This window comes from Eulemur rufifrons, chromosome 4 (genome assembly GCF_041146395.1).
Source record: "Eulemur rufifrons isolate Redbay chromosome 4, OSU_ERuf_1, whole genome shotgun sequence".
NCBI lineage: Eukaryota > Metazoa > Chordata > Mammalia > Primates > Lemuridae > Eulemur > Eulemur rufifrons.
The window spans coordinates 64,334,601-64,355,418 of NC_090986.1; the positions used below are offsets into that span (position 1 = coordinate 64,334,601).

The following is a 20,818-nucleotide window of genomic DNA, read 5'->3' on the forward strand; positions in this document are numbered from 1 at the left end:
GAAAAATCTGACTTTGACTCATGTTAAAATGTAGAAGTGATACAAAAGACCCTACTGTAAGTATTTGATCTGTGCTAGGGTGGCTTTCAGAGCTTTGCTGATTTGTTTTTGAAAGGCAGCAAGTCAATAAAAATAGTTTGAGGGTAGTAGCAAGATACAACAGTTAGATAATAGGACATCTTGGTTTTACCTTTCTTTGCCAGTTTTTGAGCTGAAATGCTATTGGCAGAGACCAAGAAAGAGAGGAGAGTAATTTTTATGTGTATATATACACATATTATGTATAAAAGCCGAGATTATGTATCATGTATGTAACACTATGCCTGATGTATAATAGCCACTCAATAAATGTTTGAATGACTATCATGAATGAGTAGACGGTGGATGGTTGGACAGACATAGGAGGGAGGTAGTGCTCCTTTTTATACCCTTGTAACCCAGCAAATTCATGAGTTATGTGTTGAGTTTGGGGAGTACTCATTTATATTGAGGTAAAGGTAACATATCTGTACTTTCTGAAGCTTGTTGTAGCTTGAGTAATTCTAAATGATTCTGTGACCTTGGACAGGTTGGTATTAAGCTATAATCAGTGAATCAATGAATATTTTAAGTGTTCAAATGTATTGTGCTCAGTACTTAGTGTATGGAAGGAATAAGACATGCTCCTTGCCCTCTGTGTATTTAAACACATGACACAATAACAAACAATACAAGATGGTATATTTTTCAAAAATTGTACAAAACATAAAGTTTACTGTCTTTATCATTTTTAAGTGCATAGTTCAGTGTTAGTATATATTCACATTGTTGTGCAAGGTGATGTATATTTAAACTTATATTTAAATTAAAAATTATTTGAAAAGGAGAGGATAAATGCTATATAGGGAAGTGGTATTCAAAATGTGCTCCATGAAATCATTCAATCCAGATTTATTTGAAGAAACATTTATCTTCTTATTTAATAAGAAAAGACTTAAACTGGGCCTTAAAGAATGAGGAGGAGTTAGATAGGTTGTGAACAGGGGAAAGGAAAGCATTCTGCTTGAGGGAAACAATCAAAACTAAGAGGTAGGAATGAACTTTTCCTGAGAAGACTTGCATTATTAGAATTTATTATTCATTTTGAGGGTGAATGGTGTAAGAGGCAATATAATGTAATGTTTCCCCAAATGTGTTCCTTTTAACGTGAATGTTGTAGAGGAGGAAGGAAGGGTAAATTAATGGATGTTTTCTTCCTGCAAGACTCCTGTGACGTTTTAATGCTGCTATGTATTCAGCATCTTCTAGAGGTTATATCCAACATATTTTAAGTTTTTATTTAACCAGAGGAAGCTGTCTCCTTCTGGAAGCATTTTTTTCCTTAGGCACCAATTAGAAAAGTGCACATGTCAGTTACAAATTGTATGACTTGTTCAAGACATTTAATCTGTGAGGTCTTCCTCCCAACTTTATGATGATTAGGTTATCACATAATTACTGTAACTATAAATTCATGTAACAAATATTGAGTATATATTGTAATATATGAGGAATTGAGTTATGTAAATGTAAGGGAAAGGATATATAGAACCATAGAATATCATATGCACATAACCCTTCGATATTCTTGTTTTTCTAAGTGTGGACATCAGCATCTATTAGCCTGCTGTCTTGTTAGAAATGCAGGCTCAGGCCGGGCGCGGTGGCTCACGCCTGTAATCCTAGCACTCTGGGAGGCCGAGGTGGGCGGATCGTTTGAGCTCAGGAGTTCGAGACCAGCCTGAGCAAGAGCGAGACCCCATCTCTACTAAAAATAGAAAGAAATTATGTGGACAGCTAAAAATATATAGAGAAAAAATTAGCCGGGCATAGTGGTGCATGCCTGTAGTCCCAGCTACTCGGGAGGCTGAGGCAGGAGGATCGCTTGAGCCCAGGAGTTTGAGGTTGCTGTGAGCTAGGCTTGACGCCACGGCACTCACTCTAGCCCGGGCAACAGAGTGAGACTCTGTCTCAAAAAAAAAAAAAAAAAAAAAAAAAAGAAATGCAGGCTCTTAGTCTCCATCCCAGACCTACTGAATCAGAAGCTGCATTTTTTTCAAGAACTCCCAAGTGATTCATAGGCACATTAAAATTTGTCATACACTGTTCTACATCATATCCAACAAAACTTCTTGCTACCATTAGTAGCCAAAAATTTGATACCATTAGTAGCAGAAAATTTGATACCTTTGATTTCAAACACAAGGTTTATTCTCTTAAAACTTCTGCACTTTGGTCTTAGTTTTGTCTTAGAGAGTTATACAGAATGTGCTTAATATCTCAAATGAGTGCCATTTATATGTAAAAGGCACTCTTACGTTTGAGTTCCTCACCAAATAATTTCACCTAGAACTGATCATAGTATTGATAGAATGGGTTGGCCAGAGATTCGAGGGGAAGTTATTAAAGTTATTTTTGCCTTTTATTTAGAGCATTTGAAAGCCTTGTGCCACTGTGTTCATTACCTCTGCTACTTTGTTTTTGTACTCCTTTCTCCAAGCATTTTCTTTAGGTAAACATCCTTAATTTTAACTTTTCATGCTGGATTTTTGTTAAATTTTGCCTAGCTCAGAGTAGCTCTAGTATTTCAGAGGAACTACCTCTTATGGTACTTAAAGCCATATACCTACACATTAGTTTAGACATTTTGATTACATGCATAGATGATGGTAATGTTTCCATAAATGTGTTGTCTTCCTCTTTAAGAAAGTCTTGAAGGAAATGCAGTTCTTTTTATTATTGTAATTCATAATATCTAAAAAAGTTAAATTATTAGAACCGAACTACTTAGGGTCCCTTTTAAGAAATTAAGTACTTTTATTTGCATAAATATAAATTCTCGTTGTAAAAATTAAAACAATACAGACATGTCTAAAAAAGTGAAAAATCTGCCTTTTTCTCTGCCTACTCCGATTTTTTCAGTGTTAACCCACTGTTTAGTTTGCGTCCTTCTAAATCTTTTAAAAAAATGTACAAACAGGTATATACTATGTAGATGTGAAACTTATTAACAAGAAAAGCGGATTGTGTGAACTCTGTTCTGAGAATAGACCCTTTTTACTCAAAAAAATTAAGCCAAAGTCTCAATCTTAATATGGTCTATATGTTTTTTTGACTTTAGGGAAGAAATCCTTTTTTCTTGGAGCCAGCAATAATTATTACAATTACTGATGGGAGCAAGTTGACTACCACCAGTGGAGTCCAGGATGAGGTAAGTTGTGCTTATATCACATAGGTTATGCAAATGCAGTTGAAAATCTTTTTTTTTTTTCTCTCAGACTTGAGCCAGTGTATAGAAAATCTTTATCTGTAGAATATTGAACACCTACAGTAGGTTCTCTTTGATTATTTGCTGCAGTCTAGAATCATCTAGGTGTTTCCTAGGGCCTACCTTTGTTGTTGATAGCAGTGGTCTTCATATTTTCTTGAATAGAAATCCCTTCTGTGAAAAATTTTTGAGCATACCCATTCCCTGAACCTCAATTATATATGAATTTATGTGAGGATGACAATGTCAGTCTATATCATAAATATTAGTAAAATGAATTTTTTTTCAGGTTTAAAAAAATGGAGACAGCATTCTAATAATTTCTCCCCGTATTTCAGTGAATTGTTGTTTGCACTCCACTGGAGACCCCTAGGCTAGAGGACAGCAAAGCCAAGAGGAGGTTAAGACTAGGAAAAGTGAAGGTTTTTGGACATTTTTATGTTTTTAAGTCAAGTACCGTATAACTAGTTTATAGCTAACCTTCTCTATTCTCTGCCAACGTGCATTATGCAGAGTTATTGTGTGTGGTATGGTAAAGTGAATACAATACATTATTTTTTTTAAATTTAAGATATTTTTACTATAGCATTTGAATTGCTCTTGAACATTATTGTTTTTTAACATATGCTAATATAGAAAGGTGATATTTTAGACTATTCTCTTTACTGTTTGCATTTGCTTTAGAGTCTTAATTTTAATTCCTGTGGTATTTATAAGGGTTTTATTAAGCAACAAAAGTATAGATTTTAAGTTCGGTAACTTTTAAAATTACTTTCCTTTGTGTGATGATGTGGAATATAAATTGGACATGGAGTCAGAACATGTGGGTTCTAGTTTTGGTTCAGTTACTTTCTAGCAGCGAACTTTGTACCAGTGACCTGATTTCCCTAAATCTCTATCCTTAATATCCATGAAATAAAGAAAACATTACTTGCCTTACTTTATAGGGTTGTTGGAAGTTTGAAATGAAATAATGTATGTGAAAGTACTTGGTAGGCTTGAAGAAAGGTACATTGTATTGTTCGATCATGAAGGTTTGGAACCAGTAAAGAATTATGATTGCATGATCCTGATTTCGGGGAAGAGAGCTAGAATTTTGTTTGAGCGATTGATATTAAAGGGGATTTAGGTTATAATTCATGGAGATAGAGCTGAAAATTTTTGGTAGATTATAATCCGTAATTAGTTGACATGTGACACATATACCAATTATGTTCCTGCTGTGATCAGAAACAGGTAGACATTGATTATGTACATAAACAAGCAATAAAAGACACTTTAAAATTTTAAACTCTCAAATTGATTTTTCCCTCTTGATAGGACCTATAATAATTAACATCTTCATTCACCTTTATTTTGTATAAACTAGAAGTCTTTTGTTTGTTTTGTTTTTATTTCTAATGATTTTGGTTGAAAAGTTATTCTTGTTTTCTATTGTGAAATATTTCTATATGTGAAATTATCCATTCAAGGTGCTCTGTCTACTGTCTTTGTAGAAATGCCCTTTGGTGTACAATATATCTTGTTTCCATATATCTGGATCTGTTTTGTTTGTAAAATTTGTTTTGTGGGGTCCTCTTCTAGTTTAAAAAATCTTGAAATATGTACATAGATATTGGAATTGCTCACCTTTCTTTCTAGATCCTTCCTTGGGAAATACGGCTATGTGTTTACAATAACCTTAAACTACCTCGCTAGTAAGGTTGGGAAGATTTTCCTGGTGGCAGGGATCTTGGCTTTTAGTTTGCTTTTATTTTATATAATACTTAACATAGTACTGACAACAGAGCTTATATTTTTAAAAAATTGATATAAGCATTATGTTGAATCTGGTAGTCAAGTTCAAAATTGATTACTGTTGCTGCTGCTTATCTAAGATGGAAGGTTCATTTGTTCTTAAGGCAAAGGTTTTATTTTGATTATGAAATTGGAACATAGGCCTGTGAGTTGTTTCAGTATTCAAGTTTAGGAATGTCTTTGATCCCCTGTATGGTACTGTCTCAACAAGATTGACCTTGTTGAGGCAGAGAGGAAATGTATTCCAGATTAATTTTTGCTGAAATATTCTAGCTTGCATATTTAAATTATGAGTCATTTTAAGGAACCATTTTCTATGCCATAAAGATGCCTTTTGTATTGTTCTTGTGTGTGTGTATATGTGCATGTGCATGCATGCTAGATATTCTATATTGTAGTTCCTACTAGGGAATAATAAACAGAGTTTTGCCTTTATATCTCTCTTCAAATCTCCTAACCTTTGCCTTTGGTAAAACTTGATTGTTTTTTAGATTTATTGAGTGAGTAAATGTGTCAGTAATTTCCACATTAGGAATATGTGTTTATGATTCTTGATTGGCTGTGCCTGCTGTTGTGTGACCTGTTACTTACGGAGTTGTGTGTTCCACCTGTATGATATCCTTTGCTTAAGAGTCATGTCTCTAAGATATGGTATGTTATATCTGTTCTGTTAATGCTATTTTTCAGGAGTAAGTGTTCTTGCTGCTTTAAGATCATCCTTATAGCATATGAGGAAGTATAAAGCTCATTTGGTCTTATCTTTTTTTAAAAAATGAGGAAATTGAGATCCAGGGAGGAAAAGTGATTAGATTGTAGCATTTGTTATTGCCAACATCTAGACTAGAATTTATTTAGATTCCAAAGACATCCCAGCCCCTACAGACCAATGCTTTTTTCCTGATACACTTACTGCCTTTCTGTTTGATTCTGGTTTTGTGTGTTCTTAAAATTTACCTCTGTTTACCTGATTTCTTGTTTGTCTATTTCAGCTTTCTGTGCAAGTGTAACATAGGTATTTTGGTCTTATTCATTCAGTGTTCCATGAGTGACTATTATCATCAGAACATATCTAGACAGTGAGGATAACAAAGATGAACAGGATGTATTTCTGGTTCTTAAGTTCAGTCTTATGGGGGAGATTGCCTATTAAATAGTTTCATGGGCGATAAATAAAATAGAGATACATACTAAGTGTATGGAAGCACTAAAGGGGGGGAAGGGTTAATATTACTTGGGCATGTGTCAAATGTTACATAATATGAATTTTTATGGTATAATTTCATTTTTGAATGACTAAATTCAAGGATCTTATGAATGATTTGATATAGGGTGTGGCTCATAGTTTATATCTGTGAAGTTTATAAAGAAGCCAGTATAAAGTTGTTTGAGTCCAGAAATAGTTAATAGAAAAACTTGGTGCCATATTGTCTATTGACCTGGCTAAGTATGTACAAATGACCCCATTTCTTATAACTTGTTTGTAAAAAGAATATAGGAATATCATGTCATCTGTGACAGCTCATCACTTAGTGATGTGTTATGAGTTAGGAGAGAAGAGTAATGGTGGCTGTGTTATTGGTGAAAATCTTGAGCTGTATATGATCATTTTACATTAGTTCATGTATTTACTTATCTTCTTGGGCCTTATTTAATAAAAGTCCAGGCCATTGTCTGAGGTATCATGAGTGTAGTATGTTTGCATAACTCTGTTTAGGACTTTTGATGACTGCTTGGATTGAATTGTATGTGTGTATTTTTTGCCTTTTTTTTTTTTTTAATGCAGCTATTTGATAAAATTGGTTGTTTGCAGTATTTTCAGTTAATTTGTTGTTTGTGATATTTTCAGTTATGGGGAGTGAGTCAGATATGACTTTGAATTCTGACACACAAGAAAACTGTATTGCTTACCCTCGTAGTAGTTATCTTTGATGTTGATAAACATACCTGTGGCCAAATACTCATAGTTCCATTTGTTATGTTATATTACTGATGTATCAAATGTTTTGGTAGAATCAACAAATTATAATTAGAGTTATTGGAAAAGATTTTTCTGAATTTTATCTTCTGCAAAGATCCTCTCTAGTACTATTTTGCAATGGAAAACTATTCCGTACTATGATTCCAGGAACATGTGGCTAACTATATTGCTCAATAAAGGAGCCCAGAAGAAATCCTGCCAGTACCTTCTTAGTGATGAATGACATTCCAGGATAGTGTAGCAGTTATTTTTCTCTTCCTTGCAAGTGCTAATAGTAGTAGTATCTTTCAAATTTTGAGATTTCTATATGCTGAAGAGTTCTTCTGCATCTCTTTATTGATGTTATGCTTGCCCTGGAAGCTAACATTTTGAAGAAGATATTTGCAGTCAGAATAATCCTGTGGTTTTTGACATTCAAGAGTTTTGCTTTCTTTTACTAGCTGTCCCAGCTTTGCTAAGACCAACTGGGACACCTACTTTTATAACTTCTTGGGGCAGATGTTCAGTAAGGGCATGTATTTATAGAAAGAGAATGTCAGAGTAACATCAGTTCTATATTCAGATGGCTATAGGTTGGGGTCTTATCGTCTCACTTGTCAGTTCTCAAAAGTTGATGCAAAAATCTATCAGTGTTTGAGATAGGGATTATTTTAGGCAGTGTAAATGGTTTTACTTTAACTGGTAAGGATCTATAATTATGGCTTGCTTCTAATTCTTGATGATTAAAAGACAGTCCAGGATTTTTTGAGATCTGTTTCTAGTATCTGAGATGATTCAGAAGCCACAGTTCCCCTTTCCCCCTATAAAATGTTTTTATTCACTAAAATTGCTAAAAATGTGTGCCAACAACTGTCAAAACTCAGATTTAATCGTGTAGGTAAAGACTTTTAAACACAAACTTAAAATAGGTGCTTTTTTTGAGGACACCTAGAATTTTGGGGAGCCTTCTCTTTTTTAGAAATACTTGTATAAGGATTCTTGAGGGATGCTACAGATTATCAGATATTTTATCTGTTTATAGATACGTTTCTGAGCTTTCTTGTTTTTCCTGTAGTAGCCTCGTAATACTGATGTTACTAAGGACTTAGTAACAATCTCAAGATTAGTTTGTGTCTTTCTGATTTGCGATTCAAATGTTTTTAACATATGTATAACATTACTGTATATGTTAGTCTCTGTCAGTTCGACTTTCCAAGAACATATAATAAGAATTCATTGGATGCAGATCATTTGCATTTTCTTTTTCTACCTATATGTTTGGCTCTATTCTCTCAACCCCTGGATTTATTATTGCTTGTGTGCTATAGAGATGTATATATCTGCAATTATTAGTATAATGAAAATATATTTATAATAAAATGCATAATTTAAAGGAGTTGATGGAATATTTCAATTTAGTATTTATGGTGAATTTTCAGCAATTCGCATTTGTAATACTCTTACTGAATATGCCTTTTTACGAAGTCATGTGGTAAGAAACACTCTTAAGGAAGAAACAAATACAATAGAGTAATTAAAAAGAAATGCTGTTTGATTGTTCTGATGAAGATGTGTGGCTACAGTAACTAATCTATTATCTAGAATTCTGTGGTAAGATACATCAAAATAGTTTCTATTCAGAGGGTGAAGAAATTTCGCCCAGCGTTTGTTAGCTTGTCAGAACCAATAAGCAATAAGAGACTGTACACATGTAAGGAAAATTTCATTTAGAGATGTTTGTATTACTCTCTGATTCTAGCTCTTCCATGTCGAAACTACTGTGATAATGAGAATAGTAGCTTTGAAATGGCTGCATCAGAATCACCTAGTGTGCTTTATAAAATATATATGCCTTGGCTATAATTCTGGAAATTTTGTTTCAGTTGATCTGGCTAGGGACCTGGGAATCTGTATTTTTTTAAAATGCCCCAGTTGATTCTGACGTACAGTCAAATTTGGAAAACATAGTCTTGGAACCTAGTAACTGCAATTGTTCTTTTAGAAAATTACACATGGCCGGGCGCAGTGGCTCACGCCTGTAATCCTAGCACTCTGGGAGGCCAAGGTGGGTGGATCGTTTGAGCTCAGGAGTTCGAGACCAGCCTGAGCAAGAGCGAGACCCCATCTCTACTAAAAATAGAAAGAAATTATATGGACAGCTAAAAATATATATAGAAAAAAATTAGCCGGGCATGGTGGTGCATGCCTGTAGTCCCAGCTACTCGGGAGGCTGAGACAGGAGGATCGCTTGAGCTCAGGAGTTTGAGGTTGCTGTGAGCTAGGCTGACGCCATGGCACTCACTCTAGCCTGGGCAACAGAGTGAGACTCTGTCTCAAAAAAAAAAAAAAAAAGAAAAGAAAATTACACAAAAAGCATGTGAAAATGAACAACTTTGACAAAATAGGTTAGAAACGTTTTTGACTTACAAGGCCAGCAAAAAGTATTTTGTTTGAAATAAAAATAATTAATTCTTGACCTTTAGAATTGTTAAACTTGGGGATAGGTTTCCAGGGCATATGGAATTGACATTCTGTGAATATATTTAATAGGATAATTCCTAACCTGTTTGATATAGTTTAGAATAGATTATTGAATTATCTTGAAAAATTAACTTCTGTGCCGACTGCAGTCAATCTGCAGTTACAGCTTAAAATGTGCTGTATTGAGGAGGACTGTTCTTGGACCCTAAGTATGAGATGATGTAGAAGAGAAGAGAGGCTAAGAAGAGAGGAGTAGTTAACTTATATTATCTGCCGAGTATTTGCTGGCTTAGGAGTTTTTATCCAAAGGATTACCTACCTAGTATTCTGATATCTTTACTAAGCTATAATTCCTGTTTTGGATGTCTGTGAACTAGCATCATTTAAAAAATATATATATCTGACTCAGATAAAGGCAATTTATAAAGAATTGGTGATAGTTACACTTAATTTTCTAGAGAGTTACTGCTAAAATATCCTTCCAGAATGAATTCTTTAGATTTTGAATTGTTAAGAGTATATTTTAGATTAATTCCTCAACAGTTTTCCCTGTGATACATAGTAACTTTGGCTGTGTTCAAAAATAGTGGCAGCTCCATACATTTATATTTAGTTCTGTATTTATGTTCTAGGTACTGGGGACACACAGATGGATTTAAGCAAGGCTCTTGCCCTAGAAAACGTATTGTCTTTGAAAACAGGCAAGTAAATAAGCATTTGTAATACATTAAGATAAATCTCATGACAGAAATAAACAGAACGTTCTGAGAGAGCATAAAGAAAGGACATAAGTTTTGAGGGAAGAGTAAGGAATTGAGCCATGACATTTCAGGAAGAGGGAACAGTATGTGAGAGTATGAAGACATAAAAACAGTGGATAAGGAGATTATAAATTGTATGACTGGAGTATGGAAAGAATGGGTAGGAGGAGTAGATGTTTGAAATGTAGATAGAGGACAAATGATACAATGCTAAGGAGTTTTAGGACCTCATTCCGTTAACATTTGCAGGGGAGGTATTGAAGATTTTAAGCAGATGAGTCACATGATCAGATTCAAATTTTAGTAAGGTTACTCTCTGCCAGCAAGGTGAAAGAAGATGGATTGAAGGATGGATGATAAGATGGGAAGAATTAGCAAACTACTTGTAACAACCCAGGAAAAACGTGGGGAGTGCCAAAACTAAGCTAGTACTGGACAGGAAGGTTTGATAGGTATGCTAGACAGGTTTTCAAAGATGATATGTAAGGTAGGAGGAAAAAAGCAAAGTATATGACAGGGATTCTGAACCTGGGGTTCATGCTTGGGCTTCCGAGAGTTCAGTGAATTCCCTGAAATCATATCTAAGCATTGTTCAACTGTGCGTGCACATTTTTCTGGGGAGAGAGAGCCATAGCTCTCAAACAAGTAAAGATACACTGGTATGGTGTTGTTTTCAGGTTTTCAACTTCGGCATCTATGTGGGTGTTGGTAGTCTTAAACTGAGATATGGTTGATACAGGATAAAGTAGGAGAAGAAAAGGCAAAATAATTGATAGACAAAGTACCATTACCTTCAGGGTAAGGATGTTTTAAAGGAGTCATGGTCCAGCTTTTAAAACAATTTAGTTCAAAGACTTTTTCTTGCCTTTTATCATTATGTCTTAGGAAAGTATTTTGTATTTGAAAACAGAAATGAGCAGGTTTTTTGTTTTTTGTTTTTTTTTTTTTTTGAGATAGGGTCTTGCTCTGTCACCCAGGCTGGAGTATAGTGAGACGATCAAAGCTCACTGCAGCCTCAAACTCCTGGGCCCAAGCGATCCTCTTGCCTTGGCCTCCTGAGTAGCTAGGACAAGAGACACAGAGCACGCTTGGCCAGTTTTTGGTCTTTTATTTTTTGTAGAGTTTTGCTGTGTTGCCTGGGTTGGTCTCAAACTCCTGGGCTCAAGCAATCCTCCTGCCTTGGTTTCCTAGGTAGCTGGGATTACAGGTGTGAACCACTGTGCCTAGCCTGAAATAAGCAAAATTTTATCTCTAGATTCTGATAGTTAATATTTTTATTTTGAGGCAGATTTTTATTTTAAAGCCTTAAATTATTCTATTATTTATTTATCAGCTTTTTACGTTTTTTTTTTAAATTTAAGGACATAATGATACGAACATTTAAAATTGCTTATTTCAAGCAAGGCTTAACATTGAAATTCAATAGAATGCAAGGTCAAGAGCATTGTATATGGATAAGGGTACACCTTGTACTAGTGTAAAACCAGTTAAAGAGGATGGAAGCCTAATTTTTTATGTAAGAATACTAGTAGATTGGCTTGAAATGTGCATTGACAGTTTTCTGTTAAACTTGGCCTGTTTTGGTAGTTCATGCCTCTCCATGTCAGATTATAGCTTGAGGGAATAAAGATGTTGAGCATTTGGTCTCCTGATGGGGTGTACTCACATAAGCCTTCGGCTGCTAGTCATTCATAAATACTTTGATTATACTTATTTAGCTGTATTCCCATAGTCATTTAATTTAACTTTCCCTTTCAATTGTTCTTTTCAGATGTAATACAGTAGGTTTTAAATCTTTTAGATTTATATATTGGGAATAAACTTTGTGCAGTCACTAAAAAGATATTGAAACTATGCACTTTACATCAAGGCAAGGCTACATTTTGATCTAGACAAGGCTGTTTTGGTATATTTTTCCCCACGCTCTGTCTTTTCAGATTGAATTACTGATTTTTCCCCTTTGTTTTGTTTGTTGTGGTTTTGATGTTTTTTTTCCTTTCAGCTAAAGGAGCAGCCCAGTGGTTTTCAAGAAGTGCCAAAGTGCACTGACTGTCTCATGATGACTGGTGCCTCAGGGAGGGTCATGATTCCTGGATACAGGATCGACCTGATCCTGGATGTCACTTCAAGCAGTCAGATCGTGGGGAAAAGCCTTGTCTAATGACTAGCCTTCCTCAAAAGTCTGATACTAGTCATCTCGGAAGGCCTCAGAAAAAGCCTTAAAGGTGAGCAGAGTAGAGTGTAGATCTCTCTGGGGGCTGTGACTATTTGTTGGAGAATCTGATTCAACATAGAATGACAACCCTAATCTGATAAATCGAGGTTTAATTGGTAAATTAACCTTGAGTTTATAAATTTGTTGATGATGATAGATCAGACCCCAACTTTTGAGTTACTAGAAACCACCTTTTCTAAGCTTAAAATCTATAAAGAGGGAAGTTTTGTATTTCCTGGGCTCTTCAGAGCCTTAGGTTAGTATCTGTTGTGTTAAACAGAAATAGCCTTGCTATCATAACTAAGGAACACTTTGGTTACAAAATTACATTAAGTTGTTAAGTACAGCTAGATTATTTTAAAGAATTTAGCTAGCAAGATATTCTCTTAGTTTGTATATTTATTATATACCAATTATTTATCAGGCATTTGAGCTTTAGGGGTTGGAAGGAGGTTTGCCTTTGATTTGACTGTCATAATAAACTTTTTAAAAAACATAGCCACCTTTGAAGCAGTCTGGATTCATATAGCTCATATTTTATTGCATCTAACTTGAAGGATATTAGTACTACCTGTATCATTTGAATAACATTTTTTAGCACCATAAAAAGAATCTTTAGAAATGTTCTGAGCATTTCAGTTTGGAAAAAGTTTAATTCTAGGCCTCTTTCTTTGATTTGAAGTACTTAAACAGAACTCAGTCATTCATGTGAATAACTTTGATTGCTAATAACCTTGATTGCTAAATTCAAGTAAATTTAGGAAAGCTAAAGCTTGTCCTAGCACTTAACTGTTTTTTTTAATTGAGCCACCTGTATTAGTAAAAATATAGTATGGGGCATTTACCATCTCCAATATATGTACGTTTTTAAATTTAGATATTATATATATCACCACTGTATTCATGTTATTTTATTAGACTACATATACAAAAATAGAAGTTTGAAAAGATAAGACGAAAGAATACAAAGCAAGTTCTGATATTTTCTTCCTGTGTAATATGGATTATGTTTATACCAGGGGTTGGCAAACTTTTTCTTTAAAGGGCTGGATAGTGAACATTTTAGGCTTTTGCAGCCCATATAGTCTCTATTGGAATACTCAACTCTGCTGTTGGAGGGCAAAAGCATCCCATAGACAATAAGTTTAATGAATAAATATGACTGTGCTTAATAAAATTTTATTTAAAAAAATAGGCTGTGGGCTGGATTTGGCTGGTGGGCTATAGTTTGCTGACTGCTAGAGTCTACCCTGTTTTGTAGACCACTGCCCCTGGAGCTTGGAGTTGTGTTGTGCTACTTCTGTTAGGTCCCGTTCATATAAGTTTCAGAGTGGACTTTATCCATGCAATTGATCTTCCTTAATGAAATGGGGAGAACACTAGTAGTCAGAATGTAATCAGTTTAATTGAACAGATGCTTACTGAGTAGCAGTGAGGTTCAGACACAAGGTTAGTTGCTGGATCATGAGTTTGGTAAAGTAATGACATGGTGTAAGAAGTAAAATGATTAAAGCATAAGCTGATAAAATGGTACAGTTGAGAAAGTGAGGCAGGAGCTGGCTCTGGAAAATGTCTTGAGTTGGATTTTGAAAGGTTAAGTCAAGTTTGTGAAGTAGATGGGTACAAAGGCATAAAGGTGATAGAAAAAAGCTTGGGGAAACCATATGTACTTCAGCATTAATAGTTGGGAAAGTGTTCAAGAAAAATGCAGCTGTAAATAAGACTGGACAGAATGGCATGGCTTATCCTGTATGCTCTGCCAGGGAGCTTGGACTTCTTTGCCTTACAGGTTGATGGGGGAACCACTGAAGAAATTTTAGTAGAGGAGAAAGTGATCAGGTTTGCATTTTAGAGAGATACTGGAAACAGTGTGGAATAAATGTAAAACATATAAGGTGTTGATATTTTTGGTACCTCACCTATTTTTGCCTCCGTATAAAAGAGGACACAGTTGTTTGTGAGTTGATTTATACCAGGCATAAAGAAACTTGGAATACTATTTAGAAATAAAAAAGAATGAATTGCTTAAATGCTGCAACATACTACATGCAAAAGGCCACATACTGTGTGAATCCATTTATATGGACCATCCATAAAGTAGATCAGTGGTTACATGGAGGTAGTTGGGGGACTGACTACAGATGGCACAAGAGATCTTTTTAGAGTGTTGGAAATGTATTAAAACTGCATGGTGGTGATGGCTGTACAATTCTGTACATGTACTAAATATTATTGAATTGGAGACTTAAAATGGATAAATTTTACATTAGGTAATTATACCTCAATAAAGTTGTTAAAAAATTAGAAAGACTTTACCTTTGCAATTTGTTGCAATAAAACTTTGTTTAAAAAAACTATTTCCATATTGCTGGTTGCCAAGAAATTGCTCTTTCCTCTGAACAAATATTGACCTTAAACTACTAGAACTGAAAAAAAGTGGATTTTTTTGGTAACTGTAGAGTGTAACTATAGGAACTACCAATAAATAATCAGGTTGTTATTAAATTTTATAGAATTCACTGTGCCTTTAATAATTTCTTGATTTTTTTCTTTCCTTATTAAATATGATATGAGGAGAACCTTATTCAGTGTTTATGTTGGATAATATTATTAAAGTTAGAAATAGCCTAAGGGAAATAATAATTGCTAAAGAGAGAACCTTAAATACGATGCTTCTATTTTTTTTTTTTAATTTTTTTCTTTTGAGACAGAGTCTCACTCTGTTGCCCAGGCTAGAGTGTCATGGCGTCAGCCTAGCTCACAGCAACCTCAAACTCCTGGGCTCAAGCGATCCTCCTGCCTCAGCCTCCCGAGTAGCTGGGACTACAGGCATGTGCCACCATGCCCGGCTAATTTTTCTATGTATATTTTTAGCTGTCCATATAATTTCTTTCTATTTTTAGTAGTGACGGGGTCTTGCTCTTGCTCAGGCTGGTCTCGAACTCCTGACCTCGAGCGATCCTCCCGCCTCGGCCTCCCAGAGTGCTAGGATTACAGGCGTGAGCCACCGCGCCTGGCCAAATATGATGCTTTTAAATTTGCAAATTGTTTCCTCATAATCTTAACAGTCATAGAGAATGAATAAAAAGAATACAAAACAAACTGAAAAATGCTTAATTTCATTCAATAAATATGTATTGAGGGCCCACTATGTGCTAGGCACTGTTTGTTAGAAACACGTTGTGAAGGATTTTTATGATGTTACTTTCTTTTATTCCTGGTTGTCAAAATAATGTATGAGGTTGAGCTTAATCATTAAGAAAATATTTATAAAGTTAACTTTTTATTGTTTACAGGATAATTGCATATCTCACTTAATTCTCAACTGTGTGGGAGTGAGGAAAATGAGCCTTAAGGCTGATTCTCACATACGAGGCACAGCGAGGACCTGACCATTGCTTTTTTCCTTTTTACTTCAAGTCCATTGCTCTGTACACTCTAGTGTGGGATTAAAAGAAAAGAAAACAAAATGGTACTGTACTGCATAAGCATAGTTATAGCTCAGTGGAATAGAATTCAGAGTCCAGAAATAAACCCATTCATTTATGGTCAGTTGATTTTTGAAAAGGGAGTCAAGACAGTTTAATGAGAAAAGAATAATTTTCTCAACAAACAGTACTGGGACAACTGAATATTCACATGCAAGAGAAGAGAAATTGAACCCGCCACGTGACACCATATACAGAAATCAGATCAAAATCAGTTGAAGACCTAAATGTAAGAATTAAAGTTCTTAGAAGAAAATATAGGCGTATATCTTCATGACCTAGGATTAGGCAAGTTATAGATGTGACACTGGAAACACAACAGAAGAAAAAAGAGAGAAACTTCTGTGCTTCAAAGGATATTGTCAAGAAAATGAAAAGATAGTAACAGAATGAGAGGAAATATTTGCAAATCATTTATCCATTAAGGGCCCAGTATTCAGAGTATGTAAAGAACTATTATAACACAAAAATAAAAAGACAAATAACAATAAAATGGTCAAGGATTTGATTAGATATTTCCAAAGAAGATACACAAATAGCCAGTAAGCACATGAAAAGATGCTTACACCTTCATTAGTCATTAGGGAAATGCAAAGCACCACCGTGAGATACTACTTAACACCTACTATAATGGCTATACTAAAAAGATGGACAATAACAAATGTTAGTGAGGCTATGGAGAAACTGGAACCCTCATACATTGCTGGTGAGAATGTAAAATGATGCAGCTGCTTTGGAAAATAATTTGGCTGTTCCTCAAAAGGTTAAACGTGCAGTTACTGTGTGGCCCAATAATTCTACTCCAGGATATATACCTAACAGAAATAAAAACATATATCTATACAAAATCCTATAAATGAATGCCATAGCAGTGTTATTCTCAATAGCTAAAAGGTGAAATAACCCAAATATCCATCACCTGATGAATGGATAAACAAAATGTGATATATCCATACAATGGAATATTATTTGGCCTTAGGAATAAATTTCTAACACATACTGCACCATGGGTGAACCCTGAAAACATGCCAAGTGAAAGAAGCCAGACATAAAAGGCCACTTACCCTGGGATCCCATTTGTGGGAAGTGTCCAGAATAAACAAATCCACAGAAACAAATAAATGGTTGCCAGAGGCTTGGGGTAAGGGGAGGGGAGGGATGATAATGCATATGGGTTTCCCTTTTCAGGTGATGAAATGTTCTGAAGTTAGACAGTAGTGATGGTTGCGCAATTCTGCCTCCCTGGTTCATCCACTCCAAAGAAATGAAATAAAACAAATGGAAAAACCGTGTATTTACTCCCACACCCTATTTTTCTCTCTAGTGACTATCTTATTTCCTTTTGTAGCAAATTTAGAGATCATTTCTGATATCTCCTCGACTTTCCTACCTGCCTTTTAGTCCTTCATCTATTACAATCTGGCTTTTGAGTCTACGTTTCTTAATAAGGTCACTAATAACTTCCTTATCTTCCAAATCCAAATTTGCTTTCTAATTTCTATCTTTCATCCTGTTTGCCAGCACTATTGAACATTCTTTTATTTTTTAAAATTTTATTTTTAGAGACAGAGTCTCCCTCTTTTGCCCAGGCTGGAGTGCAGTGGCATGATCATAGCTCACTGCAACCTCCAGCTCCTCGGTTCAAGCAATCCTCCTGGCTTAGCTTCCCAAGTAGCTGGGACTACAAGGCACATGTCATCATGCCCAGCTAATTTTTTTTTTTAATGTACAGATGGGGTCTTGCTATGTTGCTGAGGCTGGTCTTGAACTCCTGGGCCCAAGTGATCCTTCTGCCTTAGCCTTCCAAAGTGCTAGGATTAGAGGCATGAGCCACCATGCCTGGCCTAAACATTCTTTCTTAAAGCTTCTCTTTACTTCTGTGTTTACACTCTTTTGACTTGCTTTTGGCTTTCTGTTTTGTTTTAATCCGCATCCTTGACCTTAGTTTTTATTTGCCTGTCCTCAAGTGTTACTGGTTTAATCTTAGATATTCTTGCCTTTTTACTGACATACCCTTGGGCAATTTCATTCATTCCCACAACTGTATCCATCAGTATGTATGGATTTCCGTCTATAAACAGATGTCCAAGATTTGTTTTGCTAGCCCTTTCTAGTTGAATTTTGATGCTATTTAGGCATTCTTGCCTTCTTTTTCCTACCTTGGGCTATCTCTACTCCCTAGCAGGGCATAAAAGGCCCATTATGATTTGATTCCAACTTTTTTCCTGGTTTATTTGCTTTATACTGCTTCTAAGTACTTTATCAACACTGAACTGTCCCCATTGTTCCTTGAGTACATCATTCTCTTTTACTTATCAGTGCCTGTTCCGTAATTCTAGAATGCTTCCTATTTCTCCCCATCTTTGTATCCCACAAGCCTACTCATTTTAAATATTTGTCGAGACGGGGTCAAATGATACCTCCTATGAAGCTTAAGCTTTTAAGCATTTAGTTGTACTGTCTTCTCTGTACCTCTAGGGCTTAGTTCTTGTTACTGTTACTACAGTTTTTATATTAATTATGTTACTTGTTTACTTTCTTACTGGCAATGGGCTTTGAGCTCCTGGATAGCAAGAGCTATTTCCTATGCCTCTTTGAATTCCTGGATATGAGCCTTTTATAAATACTGTGGAATGGAAAATAAATGAATGACATCTTCTGGAATGTCCAAATAGGATGTGTCATAGAGTAATTTGAACCCATTGAAGTCATGTTATTTGAATACTAAGGAAGGTTAAACGTTTAAAGTTTTTATTTAAGCATTTTTAATAAATGTTGGATTCTTTTCAGACTTTTGCTTTTGGCCTCTCTCTCTCTTTTTGAGAGAGTGGGGAGAGGGAGTGAGCTGGCCACTGTCTCTTATAACTTCTCTGAGTGCCATCATACACTTCCATGGCTTCATTTATTATCCATAGGCTGATAATTTACAAAGCCTACATATTTTTCCTTCATTTCAGTCCCACATAGCCAACTGGGTACTGGATACTTCTACTTGGATGTTTTGGTACCTCAAACTCAACGTATCCAAACGTGAACTTGCAATCTTTCCTTTCTTCTTTATGGGAGTAATATTCACCTAGTTGCCCTAGCTAATCACTCTTGACTTCTCTTTCCGACTCAGATATATCATCTATCACTTAATCCTGTAGCTTTTACTTCATGAACATCTTTTATTTATTTATTTAAAATTTTTTTTTTAATTTCAGCATATTACGGGATGAATATCTTTTAAATACTTTTCCTTTTTAAAATTATAATATTTTTAAAGTAATTTTTTAAATTATGTTTTATAAGTTACATAAAATAATTTTAAAAATTATGCTATCAGGATTGTAAGTAGATCATATAATTTGATCATGTGAACTTGACATTTTTGAAAGTTAAAAGAGACGCTGCTAAGAATTACACTGAGATTATCCCAGGCAAATGGGAATGATTGATCATAGCCTACTTTTGTGAGAAATAGCAGACACTTATCTACTCCTCACCACCCTCTACTTCTGCTTTTAACTGTTTTAGCTGTTTGAGTTTCTGTTTCCAGAAATCATGATTATAATGCTTAAACATTATTTCGCAGACATTGTTGGTTAACTTCCTGATAGAAGATGAGGAATTAGTTTTCTTCACTTCTCTTTCCGCATCTTCCCATTGTGGTTATATAATAATTTGATTGTTTCAGTATATAGTATTTTTCAGTTCATTTTATTTTTTCTAAGAAAACTAAGTAATTATCACTAGTCAAATTCTTTGCTGGAATAATAAAATGCCTCTCTATCTGGTCAAATGTATAAGGGAATTTATCATTTCCATCTTTTTTTTTTCCTCAGATACATCTCTCCTGGAGATCTCTAGCTACCTGCTCCAATTTGTAGGGTTGTTCTCTAGGCCTGTGGAGAGTAATCTTGCTAGGATTTCTCTTCACATAATCGTGGGAATTCCTTTTACTTCTTCTGATAAGTCTTCTATTTTCTAGATCCCATGTTATCATATTTCTTGATTTTTTTTTTTTTTTTTTAAACATCCGCCTTTTGATGGTTCATATTCTCCAGTAGCTTCCTAAGAAATGGTTCATGGGAGGTAAATTAAGACATTGTTGGACTGCTAATATCTCTGTCCTACCCTTACCTTGATTGATATTTGGTTATTGTGGGTTTGATTTTTAATTTGGAAATAGTTTTGCTTCAAGAGGAAGGAAATGTCCTTCAAAAGGAAGACATTCCATTGACTTATACCTTCAAGTGTTGCTGTTGAAAACTCTAATACCATTCTTATTTCTGTTAGTGACCTGCAGGTTTTTTGTTTGTTTTTTTCTCTTGAAGTTTTTAGGATTTTTATTTTTACCAAAGAGGAAGAGATGATGATCTTTGGTGTAGATATTTCTTCATTTATTGTGCTGGGCTCCTGGAAGGCCCTTTCAATTTGGAAACTCATATCCTTTAAGTTCCAGAAATGCTATTATTTCTTTGACAGTTTTACCCCCTCCTAGACCTCTATTCTTTCTTTCTGGACATCAGACTTCTGAATCAATTGTGCATTATTATTGTTGTTGCTGCTGTTTTTTATCATTTCTCTTCCACTTCTTTGTTCTTCCTTAGAGTTTTCCTTAACTATGTTAAAGTGCTTGCCTTTGCTAAGGGTTGTATGTTTTTTAATTGAGGTGAAATTCACATAACAAAAATCATTTTTAAGTGAACAGTTCTTTGGCATTTAGTACATCTCTTCCTTTTTAATAAAACTGTCACACTTGGCAGAGTATTAAGATGCTGTAACACAGAGTACAGTGGTTCTTTAATTGTGAGTTTCCTAAGCAGCAGATTCTAGGATAGGCAGATT

General features: G+C 35.0%; 1 protein-coding gene across 2 annotated transcripts in view; it reads left to right on the top strand.

Annotated features, from left to right (window-relative positions):
• INTS6 (integrator complex subunit 6) overlaps window positions 1-20,818 on the top strand; it is an 84,478-nt gene that overhangs the window by 19,370 nt on the left and 44,290 nt on the right. For both annotated transcript variants that reach the window (XM_069467700.1, XM_069467701.1), the window contains exon 4: window positions 3,140-3,229. In XM_069467700.1, coding sequence (XP_069323801.1) covers window positions 3,140-3,229 — 90 coding nt within the window. The remainder of the gene's footprint in view (window positions 1-3,139; window positions 3,230-20,818) is intronic.